Source organism: Erythrolamprus reginae, chromosome 1, assembly GCF_031021105.1.
Source record: "Erythrolamprus reginae isolate rEryReg1 chromosome 1, rEryReg1.hap1, whole genome shotgun sequence".
Taxonomy (NCBI): domain Eukaryota; kingdom Metazoa; phylum Chordata; class Lepidosauria; order Squamata; family Dipsadidae; genus Erythrolamprus; species Erythrolamprus reginae.
Genome location: NC_091950.1, coordinates 386895961 through 386916640, shown reverse-complemented (window position 1 = coordinate 386916640; position 20680 = coordinate 386895961). Strand labels below are relative to the sequence as shown.

The 20680-nt window shown below is 40.4% G+C and overlaps 1 protein-coding gene across 1 annotated transcript; it reads right to left on the bottom strand.

The window, feature by feature from the left end:
* Positions 1-13748: 13748 nt before the first annotated feature.
* LOC139157739 (beta-defensin 13-like) lies at positions 13749-15914 on the bottom strand. The gene is made up of 2 exons (XM_070734825.1): positions 15794-15914; positions 13749-14300 (listed from the first exon to the last, which is right to left on the bottom strand). Exons 1-2 carry the CDS (start codon positions 15849-15851, stop codon positions 14167-14169), a joined length of 192 nt encoding a protein of 63 aa, XP_070590926.1. The 5' UTR covers positions 15852-15914; the 3' UTR covers positions 13749-14166.
* Positions 15915-20680: the final 4766 nt, after the last annotated feature.

Genomic DNA, 20680 nt, shown 5'->3' with positions numbered 1-20680 from the left:
ATCATATGCTGCAACGTCCTGCCTGTCGGCGACTACTTCAGCTTCAACCACAACAACACAAGAGCACACAACAGATTTAAACTTAATATTAACCGCTCCAAACTTGACTGTAAAAAATATGACTTCAGTAACCGAGTTGTCGAAGCGTGGAACTCATTACCGGACTCCATAGTGTCATCCCCAAACCCCCAACACTTTACCCTTAGATTATCTACGGTTGACCTATCCAGATTCCTAAGAGGTCAGTAAGGGGCGAGTACAAGTGCACTAGAGTGCCTTCCATCCCCTGTCCTATTGCTCTCCTATATCTCCTATACCTTTCTTCTATTCCTATATCTCTTCTTCTATTCTTTCATTGATATGTTCTATTACTTTATCTTCTTTTCTATTATTTCTTAGATATATTTTACTATTAGTATCTCCTCTATAACCTTCATCATGTGTTTTACTACGTGTATATAGATATATACCCACTAAAACCCTCATTATGTATTGGACAAAATAAATAAATAAATAAAATAAATAAATAAAATAAATAAATAACTGGTTGAATGTGTTGAAGGCTACTTCATATCTTAATAATATTCCATAAAATAAATTATAAGCATAAAGTTTTATAGTACTCAATTCTAAGAGTTTGCATGGCTTCCCATGGAGTTCTATATTAAATAAACTTTGTGTTATAAGTTAAGAATGAAATGACTTGTTTGCATGATGGGAACCACAAAGAGAACAACCGTGTTTTAACCCAACATTGGGCAAATCCCATGTTTCCAGTATTTGGTGTGTTGTACAAATTGAGACAATGGAGTTAACTACCAAAAACCATAGTTTATTTAATCCTAGATTAGAAAAATGCAGCCATAGAATTGTAAGGAACTTTAAAGATTATAGTTGACAGTGCAAGATTTACAACTGAATTCCTAAGAGGTTCCTTTTCAAAGAGATAAACTGTTATGACCACTTCTAAAGCAACCTGTTCAATTGTCAAAAAAGCTCATGTAATAAGAAAACATGCCAAATGTTCTATCAAAATAGCTCATCTTGGCACCTGAATTTTTGAAGTAATAGAAGACAAATTTGTTTGATCAGGTATTCTGCAAAATATCACATTGCACCTTCAGGCTATACATAGCCAATGCCATATCAAAACAAGTGGTTTACTCTGAGTATTTGCTAAACAGTGAAGCTCATAATAGGCATATTACTTCTGAGTAAAGCAGAATTCCTTCTAGTGTTGACTTTTAGCTGTGATGTCAAAGCAACATCTGACAATGTGGAAGGTGGCAACAATGAAGGGAACATCTGGGCCCAAAAAAGTTACATAGCTATTAGGTGGCAGTATAGAATTTTTTGCATGTTCTGTTTCCATGTAGTGGTTACCAACGTTTTGGAAATATGGTAGTCTTAGCTTTCCAATTTTAATAGTTTTATTGGACTCCATTCAAAAGAAAGAAAGCAAAACAATAAAATGCAAGTTTGTCTGTTTAGGTTTGAAGTTAAAACAGCAGTTTAAAATGATCTTTAAAAAATAATAAAAATAATTCCAAGAATGTTGTCTAAAGCGGGGTCTTCAACCTTGGTCACTTTAAGACTTGTGGACTTCAACTCCCAGAATTCCTCAGTCAGCAGTTGAAGTCCACAAGTCTTAAAGTGGTCAAGGTTGGAGACTCCTGGTCTAAAATAAATAAGGGGTAGAACCTGGCAAACGTTTGATAGATCTGAAAGTTAAGTCAAGGAGGTTTTGGACTGACATAATGAATGATGCAGGAAGTTTGTGTATAACTAGTTCTTGGAAATTTCTGGTCTATTGGGTGTGTCGGTTGAAGGACTTTAGACCTCGGGAACAGAGGCTTTTGGCTGTACATTGGTTGAGGCCTAGAGAGTCAACAGACAACGATCATAGATTTTATGCTGGAATCTTATTTCTGGTGAGATTAAAATAGTGCAAGAAGCAGGGTAATAAATACTGTAAAATGGGCATCCCAATGGACTACCTGCATGATATAAACACAAGGAAAAAATTGGGTGTAGCTAAAATACTTGGTAGGTGTCAGTTCTAGAAAAGAACAAACAACATGTCAGACGTCTATGACAATGATAAGAGATGAGTCATTACCACAGTATCTCAGTGAGGAAGATTAATTGCTCATCTTTGACAATACAAATGACCTGCCTATGATGCCTTACAGCCATAGAGAATCTTCTCAAAAGGCTTAATACATCCCAGAACAGTATTTTTTTTTAAATCAAACCCACCATTAATCACTTAGTTGAGGGTGTCATCATATAGCATTCTATCTGTCATATAGCAATCCCCTTTAATCCATTAAGTATAGCCCTTTTTCAACTTGAGAAGGCCCTAAAATGACATGTTTTCATTCCCATGTTTAGAGGGAAGAGATAGCTACAGCTATGATGGCAGTCAACACAATATATAAAAGATTTCCTCCTTCCACAATATGCGATCAAATTGTATTTAGCATTTTCTCTGGCCTCTTTACCAGTTTGCAAGAGATAGAGAATAATTTGTAACTGTCCTCCTCAGGATAGATAATCTATTAAGATTCCAGTAAGAGGTGACACCTCAATTCATTAATTTGCAGAAGAATTACTTCTCAAAATTTATCTTTGATATAGTTTGGTAACCCTAACATAAATTTAATATCCAATTTCATTGTAGAATTAGTACCCTTATAAATAAAAATTTCTTAAAGGATTGGTTGCTAGAAATAAAAAAAAAATCTTGCATCATTCAAAGAAACAACTCAAAAAGTTAAAACAGCAAGCCCAACTGAAGTGCTATGCATCGATTACTTCTCAGTGGAAATTTTATAAATAACTAAATTAAAATATTTTGGAAAAAACATAACTGGTTTGAGCTCATGGCTAAGAAAGATCTAAAGCATGCTCACCACTCTCTTTAAAACAACTATAACATACCAGATAATATGAGTATTATTTGCATTTATGTCAAGTTTTTATTTTCTAAAAGTGTCACATTAATTGTTTGCCTCTACATTTTATGGTCTCCTTAACTCTGAGGGATACATTTTGCTGATGACGAACATCCCTAAGTAACCCAGTTTCATGGCTGAGCAAAGAATTTGAATACATGTATAGACCTTGTGGGTAAAGATGATCTATCTCACAGTGCTGAAAACTTGCTATCAAAAACCTATGATGCCTATTTTTATTACATCCTGGTAGCCCGTGAGTGATGCACAGTGATTTATGAAATACTGTCCAAAGATACTTCACCAGAAGAGCCCTTCACTCCTCCACTTGAAACAGAATACCCTACGAAACTAGACTTACAATCCTGGGTCTAGAAAGCTTAGAATTACGACACCTTAAACATGATTTAAGTATTGCTTACAAGATCATATGCTGTAACGTCCTGCCTGTCAATGACTACTTCAGCTTCAACCACAACAACACAAGAGCACACAACAGATTCAAAATATTAACCGCTCCAGACTTGACTGTAAAAATACGACTTTAGTAATCGAGTTGTCGAAGCGTGGAACTCATTACTCTCTAGTGTCATCCCCTAACCCCCAACATTTTACCCTTATACTATCAACGGTTGACCTCTCCAGATTCCTAAGAGGTCAGTAAGGGGCGTACATAAGTGCACTGGTGTGCCTTCCATCCCCTGTCCTACTGTCTCTCCTATATCTCCTATATCTTTTCTTGTATTCCTATATCCTTTCTCTATTCTTTCATTGATATATTTTATTCCTATATCTTATTCCTATATCCTATATCTTTATTCCTATATTTTATTCCTATATCTCTTCTATTCTTTCTCTGATATATTTTACTACGAGTATATCCTCTATAACCTTCATTGTGTATTGGACAAAATAAGTAAATAAACAAACAAACAAACAAACAAACAAATAAATAAATAAAATAAAAATAAATGAAATAGATTCAGATAGTCTTTTGAGTTAGCAAAGACAGACTCCAGCCATTCATTCTTTCCTCATTTATTTTCATACTGAGATGCTATCAATCTTCTGCTGCCTTCAGTTTATTGACATCTATGCTTGTCACCACTTCTCCCTGATGCGAAATGGAGGGTGCTTCAGTTTAGGCAATCCTTTGGTTCTTCACCCCTAGCCAGAAATTCCTGTCTGCATTTGGATTCATATTGTGTAAATAGTGGCACCTAGTGGAAAATGCAGGTAGTTTCATCAGTGACCAGTGATCTATTTTTGACAAGAGTTCTTTGACTTTAGTGGTTGATTTCTTTTGAACCAATCCGTGTCAGACACTATAATTGCTCTACGGTTGGCAGAAAATTGTATCTTGCAGTCTTGCCTCGGATAGAAGAATTATACTGGAAAATTAGATTTTCTAATTTCTCTCCATTGGAGAGTTTTGTCTAAAGCAGGAGTCTGCAACCTTAAACCTCCAGAGACATTTGACCCACTTCCCACAGAAAAAAAACCCCCACCGGGAGCCACAAAAACTGGATGGGTGTGGCCAACATGGATGGGAGGGGAGGGTGAGCAGCAGGGCCAGCCAGTGATGGGACCGGGAGCCTCAGTAGAGGGCCCAAAGAGCAGTATGCAACTCCAGCATTGACGACACCCGGTGAAGAGTGAAAAGTTGGAGCTTTGCGCAAACTAGAAAGGAATTCTATGTTCAAATTCATACTGAGCTACTGCAAGTCCAGTATGGTTATGGAGATTCTCAATTACCCAGGTCATGATTATCCTAAAGGTGTTTTTCAGAAGGCAACTGGCCTTTCTTGGGCTTTTCCCTTAAAAATGTTTTGCTTCTCATTCAAGAAGCTTCCTCAGCTTCTTCAGTTTTTCAGAAATTCCTCTTCAGAACTGAAAAAGCTTCTTAGATAAGAAGCAAAATATTTTTAAGGAAAGAAAACTAAGGAAGTTCAGTTGTCTTAAAAAAAAAACTCCATTAAGTATAAGTACAATGGTCCTTGGATGAAGGCGATTATCTGGGCCCTCGGCAGTCCTCCAATCCAAAAGTTCAACAAATTATTTATTTATTTATTTATTTGTTTGTTTGTTTGTTTGTTTGTTTGTTTATTTTAGTCAGTTAGTTAGTTAGTTAGTCCAATACAAATTGAAAGTTAGAGAGAATAAAAACATGTAGCAGTAAATATCAGGGAAAGGATAGAAGAAAAGATATGAGAATAGAATATGTCAATGAAGAGTAGAAGAAAGGATATATGAATGGGAGAAAAGATATATAAAATATAGGAGAGACAATTGGACAGGGGATGGAAGGCACACTAGTGCACTTATGCTCGCCCCTTACTGACCTCTTAGGAACCTGGTGAGGTCAATCATGGATAGTCTAAGGGAAAAATGTTGGGTGTTGGGGGTTGACACCAAGGAGTCCGGTAATGAGTTCCACGCTTCGACAACTCGATTGCTAAAGTCATATTTTTTACAGTCAAGTTTGGAGCGATTGATATTAAGTTTGAACCTATTGTGTGCTCTTGTGTTATTGCGGTTGAAGCTGAAGTAGTTGTTGACAGGCAGGATGTTGCAGCATATGATCTTATGGGCAATACTTAGATCATGTTTAAGGTGCCGTAGTTCTAGGCTTTCTAGACCCAGGATTGTAAGTTTAGTTTCATAGGGCATTATGTTTCGAGTGGTGGAGTGAAGGGCTCTTCTGGTGAAGTATCTTTGGACATTTTCGAGGGTGTTGATGTCCGAAATGTGGTATGGGTTCCAGACAGATGAGCTGTATTCGAGGATGGGTCTGGCGAAAGTTTTTTAAGCTCTGGTGAGGAGTGTGAGATTGCTGGAGCAGAAGCTGCGTAGGATCAGGTTGACAATTCTAGAAGCCTTTTTGGCGATGTTGTTGCAGTGGGTTCAGTTTATTATAACTTCAGTTATAATAAACTGAACCCAGATGCAAATCTAGCATCTCATTTTTCTCTCATCTCCCTCACCTTGCATTTAATGAAGGCATTATTTGTTTGCAGCACTGAAATCCCACGGCATCATGTGTGCATCCCCCTCCATGGGAAAAGTTGATGTTGCCTGCACATATAGAAGTCTGTTCTTAAGGAAATGTTAGCACAGCTAGAGGAAACAAGCTGGAGATTTGGTTACTTTGGCAATAACTTCCTGTTCTGCAGAATATCACTGACTTCAGATGAAAAATCTCAAAAGTTGCTTTTTCAGTAGTTCCTTGTTTTCCAGCACGAGGCTTATCTTTACTGCTGACCTTGGTCCGATCCCAGCATGTCGTAATGGTGGCTGGCTCTGTGACTAGCGTCATTCATTCTTTCTCTTTTGCTCTGCCAAACTCCTGAGGGAGAGAGCGCTGGCCAATGAAAAGAATAGATCAGAATGAGGACAGCACAGGGGCACTTTAATAATGCTTCAGCTAAATGCTGGCCAAGAGGACCACAAAATGATTCCAAACTAAGCTAAGCAAGAATCTGTAAGTTTGCCATACTACTGATCTCATGTCCCTCTTGGGAGCTTCCCAAAAACATATATTTTAACAATGGGAGAATAGAAGGCAGACTATGAGACGTTTGGTCTGGTCGAGCATGGCTCTTATCTTCTGGTTGAAGAAATCAAGCAGGCTGATTTGTAAGGGTGTCTCCTAACATCCACTTGATAGTACAATTGCTTTCCTGGAGGTCTGTATCTGTGGTCATAGGTAGAATGACATGCCTACCATCCAGTGGTGGGCTGCTACAGGTACGGTCAGGTATGCAGTACCGGTAGCAAAATTTTGGTCAGGTACACAGTACAGTAGTAGCTCTAGATACGAGTTTAATTCATTCCAGAACCGAGCTCGTATGTCGGATCAACTCGGATCTCGAACGAATGCCTTTAGACTTTGTTTTCCCCCCGCCGAGATAACCAGAAGCAAGGATTCTTGCGCCACCTAGTGGAAGCTTGGCTCGTATCCTGAATTTGAGCTCGGGTGTCGAACAGAAATTTCGCTCCTGTCGTGGCTCGTAACTTGGAATACTCGCATGTGGAGCAGCTCGTATCTAGAGGTACTACTGTACCGAAAAATTTAAATTCCACCCCCCCTTTTTTTCCTTCTGGGCTCTGGGTATGTTTTTCCTATCACAGTAAATGAGGTTGAATGTGTATAATTTTAGAAGAGCCGTGCGTGCGTGTGTGTACATGCACTTTATATAGTAGATAATAAGGGGTGGGCTACTGCCCATACGGCAGGGAGGGGAACGCAGTGGGGTAGCAAAAATGGAGCTCCACCCCAGAACACCTAATTTGCACTGGAAGATGTTGAAACAAAATGCATAAGCCACGCCCACAGTGTGGTAGTAAAAAGTTTGGTAGCCCATCACTGCTACTATCCCTTTCCTAATGTTCCCATACAGTGAAGGGCTACCAAACGCTTTACCACCACACTGTGGGCGTGGCTTATGCAGGATGCCCTGTATTTTCTTTCAACATCTTTTAGTGCAAATTGGGTGCTCTGGGGTGGAGCTCCATTTTCGCTACCCCACTGTGTTCCCCCACATCCACCCCTGTTCCCATGTATACATATCCATTTCATGTACAGTGAACCCTCGATCATCGCGAGGGTTCCGTTCCAGGACCCCACACGATGATCGATTTTTAGCGAAGTAGCGGTGCGGAAGTAAAAACACCATCTGCGCGTGCGCAGATGGTGTTTTTGCTTCCACTGCCGCCCGCCCTTCGCCCGCCCACCCCGTTGCTCGCGCCTGGGGTGCGCGCGCGTTTGGGGACTCCCTAGATCCGCTCCCCAGCTGGGGAGCGGATCTAGGGAGTCCCCAAACGCGCGCGCTTTCCCCAGCTGGGGAGCGGAGCTGGGATGTCCCCAAGCGCGTGCCGCCCGCCCGCCCACGCCGTTGCTCGCGCCGCCGCTGGGGTCTTACGGGGGCAAGAGGGGGAAGACCCAGGGAAGCCTCTGCCCGGCGGGGAAACTCCACCATCTATGCATGCGTGGAAGGGCACGCATGCGCAGATGGTGGAGTTTACTTCCTGGTTGAAAACTCGCGAAATAGCCCTTTCGCGATACTTGAACACGCGAAACTCGAGGGTTCACTGTATACATGTTTATATTTTTACTGTAATCTTATACTTGTTTGACAAAAATGAATGAATGAATGAATGAAGTAGAGCATTATCTTCTCAACATCTTCTAGTGTTCTTTGTGTCTTTTGCAAGTTAAGAATGCATATACAGTGGTACCTCTACTTACGAACCTAATTCGTTCTGTGACCAGGTTCTTAAGTAGAAATGTTTGTAAGAAGAAGCAATTTTTCCTATAGAAATCAATGTAAAAGCAAATAATGTGTGCGATTGGGGAAACTACAGGGAGGGTGGAAGCCCTGTTTCCTTTCAGGAGATTCCTAGAAAGGCCCCACGGAGGCTTCTCCCCACCTTTTCTGGCCCTGTTTCCTCCCAGGAGATTCCTGGAGAGGCCCCATGGAGGCTTCTTCCTGTTACAGTTTTGGAGGCTCGGGTTTGTAAGTGAAAATGGTTCTTGAGAAGAGGAAAAAAAATCTTGAACACCTGGTTCTTATCTAGAAAAGTTCATAAGTAGAGACATTCTTAGGCAGAGGTACCACTGTACATGCCTTGGATGTATCTCTCTCCTATATCTTCTCTATGATAAACCAGCATAGTTAATCCCATGTTGCAGATAGGGAGAAAGGAGGAGATGGATCAGCAGTTATTTACTTTAGGGTAAGAACGTGAGCCAAGTGGCTAGATTTATAGCTCAGTATATGAGTCGTTACACCACTTTTGATACTAAGCTGTAGAAGTGGGAAACCAGTCATGAATGCAACTCTATCTTAGGTGAGTCGTAATCCTTGAGACTGTATTTGCAATGAGTATTAATTGGTCCTATTGCAATGTTACTGAAGCAGCAGATGTGAGCTTAAATAGACTTCAGAGGATGGTAGAGGACAGGAAGGCCTGGAGGAATGTTGTCCATGGGGTCACGATGGGTTGGACACATGTTGACTTTGCAACTAACAAAAACAAATTGCAATGTTGTTCAGACTTCAGCAGTGAAAATTGCTCCTTGAGACCAAATTAGATGTTTTTATTGGAATGTTTAAAAGAGACAATGGCTGAATTTTTAAATTCCAACCATCTGTCCTTTTCCAAGCAAAAAATTATATCATCAGAACATTTATTGCTTCCACCAGCATTTCCTATTCTGCCATATTGCTCTCCTTATTTGCAGAGCACCTTATTTGAAGGTGTGCTAAGTACAGGTATTGATGAATTCTCCAAGTTCATTTCTTCCCTCACTCACAAAACACCACCAATGGATGAGAAAATAGTCACCAACCAATATCCTTAACATGGAATAGGATGTTACGAGTAAGGGAAATGAGAATAGGCATGGGAAGGAGGCAAGTGTTGATTGCTGGCATCAAGTAATGACATTTGTCAAATTTCACATTTTTAATGCATGCACTTTGTAAGTATGCTCAAAGGGGCGTGGTTATCAATTGATATCCCATCCCTCTGGATGGAGATTAGTGCTGTAGACTGTTGGGATAGGGTATACATGCTATACCAGAACTGGTATAGCAGGTATACTCTATCCCAAAGAAACCTGCAAGTCTACACAGAATTCACAGTCATGGCCAATTCTTGGTTTCCTATTGTTCTTCTCTGGGTCACTCCGGAAGCTATGACCAACTCAAAAAGATATGCCAGACACACCGGTTGAATCCAAACACAGTTTTATAATGGTAAAAAGCAAAGAAACCAACAGAAAATGTCTTTACAAGTCAGGAAAACACTGGAACTCCAAAAGAAACACAAAAGCAATTGTTCATACAGAAAAACAGGATCCTTAATGACAAACAAGGCTGTTGAGCTAACAGACCCAAACCTCCCACCGGTCTTCAAGACTGCTGGGCCACGAGCAAGGAACAAAAATGCTGAGAGAAAATGCAGATAACATCAACGCCTCTTTGATAACACTCCAGGCTGCTGAAATGCTTCTCATGCCTTATAAACCCTTCCCTGCTAATGAGGACCACACCCAACCCCCAGGTGCTCCTCATTCAACGCTAATAATATCTATGCAGTTGATTTCTCCTTTGAGCTATGCGTCTCTGCCGCATACTAATGATAGCTTGTGCTTCGTCATCCAGGGACTCCAGGGAATCCAGAGAATCAAAGCTACTTGCTTGAGATAGCCCTTCCCCAGGGCTCCCAGGCCTTGCTTCATCTTCACTTTCTTGACTGCTGGCTCCACTGTCCGGCTGTACAGAACTCTCCCCTCCGCTCTCAGACTCCCCCAGGCATGGAGCCAGCAGAGACGCAGCTGGTCTTTGATATGGCTCAGGCTGAACCACAACACCTACTGGACACAGATTTAGCATTGTTCTGTAAGACTGCTAAATCTATTTTCAAAAAATGGTATATCCACACTTGACTGACACAGGGTATTGAATAATGAAAGAGTATAGAGAGCAGGTTTTATTTTGCTTTAATCTCCATTCACTGGACCAGGGGTGGGTTCTAACTTATCTTGCTGCTGGTTCGCTTCCCCCCATACCTCATGTCTGCATGCACTTTGCACACACGGGCATGCACAGTGCCAATTTTTTTTAACACCCCCCCCAAACAAAGCCCAAACCAAGATGGTGACACATCCTTAGTGACAGAAACTCAGTTTCTGTGCATGCAAAGAAACAAAACAAAACAAAACAAAAACTTTTTTTTTAAAAAAGATGGTGGCGCCCTCGGTTTGGTGATGTCATCATGATGTCACCAGTGCCTTGAAACGGGAGGAACCCACCTGTGCACTGGATCAATTGGTGTTCAGGCTGAGTCAGACTTCTCAGCCAGAGACTGGATTACACACTTTGTACTACTGCCCAAAGTAGAATGGCCTTGGAAGATAGTGACCTGGACTGGAAGGGAGGAGCTATTTCTGTGTCAGTCTATTGACAATTGGTACGAAGTGGATCCCATCCTCTTGTGGTCATGTTTTGAACATTGATTGAATGGTCTCAGAAGAGGCTGCATTAGTATGGGTTGGTGATCAGATTGGGGAAAGACCTTTGGTGAATATTTTATAACTGCAGAAATAACTAGACTACAGTCTCATCATCCATATCTGTTGTTGGATAAAGTCTTATAGTCATAGAACATAGAGTAATAAAGACTTTGGATGTCTTTAGTCTAACACACTGCTTGAACAAGAGACCGTTATCATTTCAGACAAATGATTGCCCAGTTTCTTTTTGAAAGTCTTCAGTGATAGATCACTCACAACTTCTGAAGGCAAGCTATCCTATTGGTTAATTGCTCTCACTGTTAGGAAAGTTCTTCTTAGTTATATATTGTTTCTCCCCTTGGTTAGTTTCTGTTGTTTCTTGTCTTGCTTTTTGGTGCTTTGGAAATTAGTTTGACTTCTTTGTAGGAGCCCCTCAAATATTGGAACAGTACTACCATGTTGCTCCTAGTCCTTCTTTTCATTAGATTACACATTTACACATATACCCTTTTCATTAGATTGCACATGTGTAAATTACATTTACACATATAAAGAGCCTTGATGGTGCAGTAGTTAGAGTGCAGTACTGCAAGCTACTTTTGCTTACAGCAATTTGGTAGATTGAATTTCAGTAGACTCAAAGTTGATTCAGCCTTACATCCTTCCAAGGTCAGTAAAATTGGGACCCAGATTTTTGGGAGCAATATGCTTACTCTCTGTAAACCACTTAGAGAGGGCCATAAAGCACTGTGAAGTGGTATATAAATCTATGGTAAATGCTATTGTTATTGCTATACCCAATTCCTCACACAGCATTCATATCGCATGGGCTAGGAAGTGACATTAAAGATGCACAAAATTGGGTTCTGGTCTCTATGTACAGCATGACTCCCTATCCCAGATATTAACACCTGTTTGGTTTTCTCCTCTCATTTTTCTTTCTCCAATTGTAAGAAAAGCTTCATTGCATTACCCTACAAACTTCAACCAAACGTAGTTTAGGCAGCCTAGAGAACCAGCCATGACCCTTACAACAGCCAATAAAACACATATTCTTGCACAAGAACAGGAAGCTCAAGTTCAAAGCCAAAGAGAAGGTATAAATACCTCCCCACCCACTTTCAACTCCATGTGGTCAGCTGCCCAGAACTCATGTGGTTCTGCTTCATCAATAAATGGACCGTCTTTCTAATCAGCTCCAGCCTGCATTTTGTCTCCAGTGCCTTTCTCCCAGCTTGGACCAGGACCTGGATATTTCTTCCAACACAGTTCCTCTGTAAATGAAATGAGATGGGAAAAGTCCTGGCTGGTTGGAACCTTGAACCTGAGTTCACCATAGAGCAACTTCACGTTACGGACTGGGCTCTTAAGCAATATTGTGCACAGCGAAACCTTGCTTTTCAGTAAATAGGAAACATCCAGGTTTTTAAAAAAAATTTGGAAGTACAGTATGTAAACATTGGGAAATAAATCAAAATCAATAAATAGCCACAGAAACCAACTATGTTGCCTGTGTTTATCTGCAAAGATTGTAACTTGGATTGTTAGACTTCTGCTCAGCTCCAAAGTCCAACACTTGTGGTTTTTACCAGTCCTATCTCAATACGGGAGTAAAAGAAAAGCAGCCACAGAATAATGAATATCCCCAATGAGCATACCCAAATCTGACAAGGATGGGATACAAGCCCATGCCTGCAAAGCACAATGGATTAGTAGTCCCTTGCCTTAACCATTCAGCCACCTCATCTACTTACTCACCATCAAAGGGATGGGGTGAATAATGTCTTTTCAAAAAATACCTTTCACTCATGTGGTGATTTGATGGGCCAGCTTATGTAATTACGCTGCCTACGTATAGGAATGAACTTGCTATTGCCTTCTTCAGGGACAATTTTCTTTTAAAAACTTCCCAGTGTTGATATTCCAAGGAAGACTAACCAGAGCCAATTCAATTTAGTTTCTAAGGCCAGAAAAAGATTAGCCAATTTCAATCACGTATACAACATCATTTGATTACTAAAGAGATTTCAGAGGTGGATTCCTCCCAGTTCAGCCCGGATCACCCAAACTGGTAGTGACCCGCTGGCGACATCACTGAACTGGATTGGCCGGTGTCTATCCGTGCATGCCGCCATCTTTTAAAAAAAATATGAATTTTTTACTGTTTGAAAGACTTTTCCTGTTCTGCTGCTTGAAAAAGGGCCTCCCATCTGCCCCCGGGGTTTATGCTGACCTTTATTTCTTTGCCCAAAGCACATCTGATCAGCTCCTCAGCTATGTTTCAGGCTGATTCCAGTTACTGAGCATGCCCAGAAGCAAAATTGCACAAGGGGACATGCTTGGGCACGTGAACAAGGAGATTGTGTGCACACCAAACATTGTTATGTGAACCGGTGGGGAAGGTAAGTAGAACCCAACCCTGAAGCAACTGTTGCATAAAATTGTATGGTTGAAAGATATCGTTGAATGATATTGCAGTAGGAATAATTGTTGTCGTGACAAAGCCTCTCTTCTCCACTCCCCCAGAACAGACAATTTAAAAGTAGAAAATCTAGAGTACACAGTTTAGAGTAGTTAGGCCGGAGAATGGAAAGAAGGTGCAGACCATGGCTGTCAAAGGGGGGGCATGATGGAATCATGTCTTTGAAGCTCCACACTTTTTAAGGTGTTTTGTATGTGTGACAAAAGTAATACAGCAGGGCTTCAATCAACCTTGAAGGCAACACACCCACACCCCACACCTTTCCGCTTTACAATATTGTTCATTCTGATTAATGCTTTTGACTTTTATTAAAGATATCGCCTTCGATAGTTTTAGCTGAACATAGAGGCTTAACCTCCCATTACAATTTTGAACAATTTTCAGATGGCTAAAATAAACTGGGTGAATGCTGCCACCTGCTGGTTCTAGATTCTGATTAAAAATTGTGTGGAAAGTCAAGATGGCACAAATTTTTTCCCTATCCCATTCTCTACAAAGATAAAGAAGTACAGCCATTCAGAAGCAGTGGCTAGATTTCAAAATATCCACTGACAGTTCAATTCATGGTAGCAAACAGCCATGCGTTTCCTGTTTCATTGGACGTGCCCACTATAATGCAGTCACATTTCACAGGCAATCTTTAGCTTCTTCAATATTCCAGGTGCTTTTAGTCATTGTTCCCTCTGCTTCCTTGTAATTCCCCAACCTCATGTAGTTCCCTTGCAGCAGCGTTGCCGGCCATTTGTACAAGTGCCAATCACCTGTTCGTGGTGGAAACAAATTCTCCTGCAACGCCCGTGATTGTTGCGGCACACCAAACTGTCATAAAGGTCCCCCTTTGCTATTAAAAGAAAAAAGGTTTTCAGTTAGTCTGGAAAGGAAACTTGCAAGAAAACAGGGGGAAATGATTGCTCCTAGATTGTGCTGGTATTGGTGCAGAAACCAAACTTAACACTTATACAACCCTTATATAAAATACACTCGACTGCTAATGGCATTCCCTGTGACACTCTATAGAAGTGAAAGTTGGACTTTAAACAAGCAAAACGGGAAGAGTATTGCTATCTTTGAATTTAGCTGTTGAAGAAGATTCCTGAGAATATTGTTAACAACCTTGGAGAGGGGCGACATAGAAGTCCAATAAACCAGCCAGCCAGCCAGCCAGCCAGCCAGCCAGCCAGCCAGCCAGCCAGCCAGCCAGCCAGCCAGCCAGCCAGCCAGCCAGCCAGCCAGCCAGCCAGCCAACCAACCAACCAAACAAACAAACAAACAAACAAACAAACAAACAAACAAACAAACAAACAAACACATATATGGATCTTTGAAGAAATCACCTCACAGTTTCCCTTTGAAGCACAAAGGACCAGACTCAAATTATCTTACTTTGGACACATTATGCAAAGAAGACCCAGCTCTCTCCATTGCTTGGAAAGATGACAGAATGGGACAATTAGGCACTGACCAAAAATGACTAGCTGTAAAGTAGATGGACTCAGTTACAGTGACATTGAACACAGAGTTTAATCATACAGTCACAGCCACTATGTTGATTGCATTGATCTTGTCCCCCATGGATATTCCTGAATGCAGCAAGAGAGATGGGGATACAGAATTCTTCCTTCATAGCAATTGATAGATTTGTTCCATTTAATCTTTCTTTCTCTCAATTGTCTTTTAGCATCAGCTGTCCCACATATTTATAGCAGAGAGGGTGAAAAGCAAGGACAAATCTATTTGGTTTCACTTCCATTATATGTTCTTTGTGAATTCAAGGACCAATGAACTGATTTCTGTATTCTTACCTTCCCCCAATTTCCTTTGTCATGAGTGAAACCTAGTGCAATTAACCAAGCAACTGACCTAACACCTCCTGTAACTGAAACTAATAAAATAAGAAAGCCCACCACCATTATTAGTATTGAATAAAAGTACAATTTCAACACATATACCTCTGCTATGTCTACCTACTGTTTGTCATTCCAAACCATATCCAGGCTGCAAAACCAGTGGATGGCAAGAAAGAATGAATGAGGAATTTACCTTATTTTCTGCAGCACAGCTACGGAGTGATTAATCTAGGGGAGGAGTAGGCAAAATTGGCTCTCTTATGACTTGTGGACTTAAACTCCCAGAATTCCTGAGCCAATCATGCTAGCTTAGGAATTCTGGGAGTTGAAGTCCACATGTCATAGAAGAGCCAACTTTGCCTACCCCTGATAGGTGAATAAATTAGAAGCAATATTCCTAATGCTTATTTTATGACTGGCGGACAGAAGAAGCTAGACTAAAATTCTGACCTGTTTGCCCCATCCTGGTTGAGTCTTTGTTTCTCACCTGGAACAGCCTGGCAGAGAAAGAGGAACAGGGCCCAAAGCATAAAAATGGTCCTCATGATGTTTTGGATGAATAAACTCAGATGGTCTTAGCAGGAACGATCATGTGAAGCGTAACTGCTTGAAAGCCTCTGCATTTATAGGAAATGTTTGGGAAGCTTCTTCAGTGATAAGTGAGGAAGGTGGCCAAAACGTTAATCATTTCAACATGGATTCAGACAAACATAACCTTTTGTGGAATAGTTTTGTCTGTTATGACACAGTTCAAACCAGGCTTTATGTGGAACCATGCCAGAAGTCTCTCTCTCCCCCCCCCCCTGCTTCTGGCTCTGTTTTAATCCATGTAAAACTTTAGGTTCAGCAGCTGAGTTAATAATAATAATAATAATAATTAATAATAATAATTTATTAGATTTGTATGCCGCCCCTCTCTGAAGACTCGCTAGCATGTGATGGGAGCATTTATGAAGGTCACTGAAGCCTCCTTTGCACCATACAGAATATTTTCTTTTGTTCCCATCTGGTTTCTTCTAGTTTTACAACAGTTTTTCTCATTTGGGACATTTAAAAAAAAGTCACTAGGAGTCAGGTCTAAATATGCAACTTGAATCTACTTCTCCATAATTTCAGCTTTTGGTTCTGGTTCTGCTCTCTGAGTGATAAAATAAACATTGTTCACTTCCTCCTTTTACTTTTAGATATATGAAGATATGTGACCTTATCTCTTTTCAGTTATCTCTCCTGCAGGCTAACATACCTGTTCCTCCAGGGATTTAAGTTTCTAATCTTTTCATCACCTTGGTAGTCAAAGTTTTGACCAGAATATTATTCTAAATGGAGTCTGACCAAGGCAAAGTTGAGTGAGAGTATTATTTCCCGTTACCTGGACTTACTAACCCATTAGTAAATATCCAAATCACACCTGCCATTTTAGCAGCTGCATCACACTGTTGGATGGTATTCAGTGTATGATACGGAGAGGGGTGGCATACAAATCTAATAAATAAATAATAATAATAATAATAATAATAATAATAATAATAATAATAATGATTTACAAGAACACTCTGTTGTATCCTGAAATGGCTACCTTGTAACTCTGTAAATAGTTTGTTCCTCTTTCCAGCGCTGTCTGAGCCCAAGCAGGAAGTCGCTCCTGATTGGCTCAGACGCGGCCGGCTCTAGCTTTGGCGGGAACCGCAAAAGTATAAAAGGAGCGGTTTCTCCAGGCAGAGTCAGTCGGTACTCGCTGAATTGTCACTTTGCTTTGCTGAGCTGTCACTTGTTCTCTGAGCTGAAATAAAGTACCGATTGCTCAAAACCCTGCCTCTGGGTCTACTTCACTGGCGACGAACGGACGGAAGAATCGCGTGCAAAAATGAACAAAGTCCAGATCGGCCAGGCTCCGGAACTCTTCAATCCCGAGAAAACGACCTGGGACGAATACATGACCACCTTCGAGATCTTCCTCGAGGCGGCGGGAATACAGGACGCCGAAGCCGATACCATATAGAACCACCAAGTGAGGTCTCACCCATCCTATACTTGTACTTTTTCACTTTTAACTGCAAATGTATGGCTTTATATTTCTTATTGATTGTTCATCTTGTTCAGTTTGCTTCACTGTTCTGCCCTATACAGAACTTTTTCAATTGTCGTCTAAAATAGTAACTGCTTCTAGTTCGGGTGATCAGCATTTAAACAGTTCTCAGGATTTATGATAAAGCTTGAATTAATCCCAGATTAGCAGTACAGTGGTACCTCTACTTAAGAACTTAATTTGTTCCGTGGCCAGTAGAAAAGTTTGTAAGTAGAAGCAATTTTTGCCATAGGAATCAATGTAAAAGTAAACAATGTGTGCAAACCCATTAGGAAAGAAATAAATGCTCAGAATTTGGGTGGGAGGAGGAGGAGGAAGAAGAGGAGGAGGACAATCGCTACCCAGAGTGAAGGGAGCGTTTCTTTTCTCTGGGCATTGGCAGAGGTTTATTCCCTCTCCAAGAGCCCAGAGAAAGGAAAATGCTTTGTTTTCTCTAGACTGCCAAAGCCTCCTTAAGTACCACTGAAATGCTCCTCTGGCAGCCCAGAAAAGCCCAAGATGGCCAGGAATAAAGGGGGAATGGCAGGAAACTGGCCGGATCTTTGTGCTGCTCTCAAATTTCCTGGGAAAGTTTTCCGGGCTCAGGTTCTTAAGTAGAAAATGGTTCTTAAGAAGAGGCAAAAAAATCTTGAACACCCATTCTTATCTATAAAAGTTCTTAAGTAGAGGCGTTCTTAAGTAGAGGTACCACTGTATTTGCCTCAATATTCTTCTAGAAAAGGAATAATGTTACTCCATTTAATACATGTTTTCAATCGAATATGGAACTATTTACGAATATGTTTTGGATGTAGTCATTTATTCAGTTATGAATCCTTCCACTCAATTGTTTTACCCTGTTACATGTTATTATAATAGATCATGAGAAAGGCTATCGAATGCTTTGGTGAGGTCAAGACGTACTACATCCACTGCATTTCATGGGGGGTGGGGTGTGTGTGAATCAAGCTAATCTAGCAGGACTAGTTTATGACTTGTTAGTTCTTGTTAGTTGCTATCGTCCCATCCAATAAATCCAGAAATTTGTCCAATATGGGCAACAAATTAACAGGTTTGTAATTCCTGCTCTTTTTTAAAAAGACTCTGCATTTGCTCTTTTCCATTGTTCACGAGTTTGTCAGAAGTTCTCAAACACAACAGTTAGCAATTCTGCTGAGACCCTATGTCATTAGTTTGATTTTGGTGTTGTCCATCTCATGATAGAAAGAAATAGAATTTCAAAGATCGTTTTTGGAATAGTCTAATCTATGTGAACGGAGGAGGATCACTCAGAGGAGGAGGGAGTTAACCTCATCTATCTCCAATCTACGACACAGTCCATTCAACAGTTCCAAGAAAGTTCCACACCAATTTGCACTATGCAGATGATGACATGGATAAATCTCCAGGTGACCTTAACAACCTGCTAAAATAATGCAAATGTCCAGCTGTCTGCAAGGAGTATAAATCCTTCCATTTCCCACCATCCAGTCAGAGCTGAGGAAGCTTCTTGGATAAGAAGTGAAATGTCTTCAAAGAAAAACCAGAAAATCCAGTTGCTTCTTGGGGGAAAAAAAGCACCTTTGGGATAACTATGACTTGGATGACTGAGAATCATCATAGACAGTCTAATCTACTGCTGACTGGGAAATTATTACTGAGTTTGGAGCTCATATTGCAAGAGATGGGAAGAAGGGAGAGTCCCTGAATGGGAAAATTACTTACAGGATCGCCTTCTGCCGCATAAACCCCAGCGGCCGGTTAGGTCTCCAGGTCCTGTAAATCAGACAATGTTGTTTGGCGGGGCCTGGGAAAGAGCCTTCTCTGTGGGGGGCCCGACCCTCTTCAATCAGCTCTCCCCAGAGATTCATACTGCTCCCACCCTCCTCGCCTTCCCCAAGAGTCTTAAGACTCACTTATGTCGCCAGGCCTTGGGCCATTAGACCTTGCCCCTCTGACCAATAAATGTGATTGGATTGTTTGATTAATACATTGGATTTTTAGCTGTAGTTTATTTTTATGTATTAGATTTGTCTTGTATGCTTTGTTTCTATATTGTATTATGTGAGCCGCCCCGAGTTTTCAGAGAAGGGCGGCACTCAAATCAAATCAAATCAAATCAAATCAAATCAAATCAAATCAAATCAAATCAAATCAAATCAAATCAAATCAAATCAAATCAAATCAAATCAAATCAAATCAAATCAAATCAAATCAAATCAAATCAAATCAAATCAAATCAAATCAAATCAAATCAAATCAAATCAAATCAAATCAAATCAAATCAAATCAAATCAAATCAAATCTAAAAATAGCCTTTTCATCTGCTTCAGAGCTTCAAGGTCACAAATCTTTGAGCTGTACTCATAGTCAAATCAGCTGAAAATCAGATCAGCTATTCAGGTGCAAATATTAGAGTGGTGCTGAAGGTACATATTTTGAACTGACTCATTTCTAGGTCATGGTTTCTCATTTTTATGCTCTCCATATGTTTTGAATAATAATGCCTATCATCTCTAGGAAGCACTCAATTTTTATCACCCATTTAAAGGCATTAAAAGGAGTAATTAATTACATTAAAAATGTAATCTCTAATCCTTGGAGGTAAGGCACAACCCATACACCGTTTAACACAGGAAAGTAGTATGTACATGCTTGAGGCTACCGCCCTTATGGAACTTTATATTTATATAATATTGTCTTTGCAGAAGTGCTCAGGTCAATGCCATGAACAAAATGTGCAACTGACGAAAAGTACAATCCTTTCCCAAGGCACATGTTGTCCTTGTCTGCCTCCTGCCTCAACGGAGATTAGATAAGAATATTAGATAGTCCAACAATTGAGCCAAAGTCCTTCAACTGCAAAAGGTTGGGGTTTTTTTTTGGCCTACTGACCAAATTTCATGCGCAGGACAGAAGGACAAATTTGGAGTGGTTTTTCCACAAACAAAGGTAATGTCTTTTATAAATACCCTTGCCAGCTTTCCCTGCAGAATGGGGATTAACTGCTTGGAGAAACATAATTATGGAATGAATAAAAATAAAGAAGCAGTCCTTACAACTAAGTCCTGTGCAATATTTTGAGCTTTTAACCTAGGAAAATTTCACCAGGGGCTGATAGATAGGTGTTAAGCTGTCAAAATGATGGGGAGAAAGTGAAGGTGTGGTTTTTTAATCCCTTTTATAATACTGGAAAGCTAGGCTCATGAAATGAAAGTAAAATAAGGAAATACAGAAAAGCAAACAAAAATCTCTTTTTTCACATGACTAACAGGGAATTTGATATTAATAGAGTTATGTTTTTGGCTA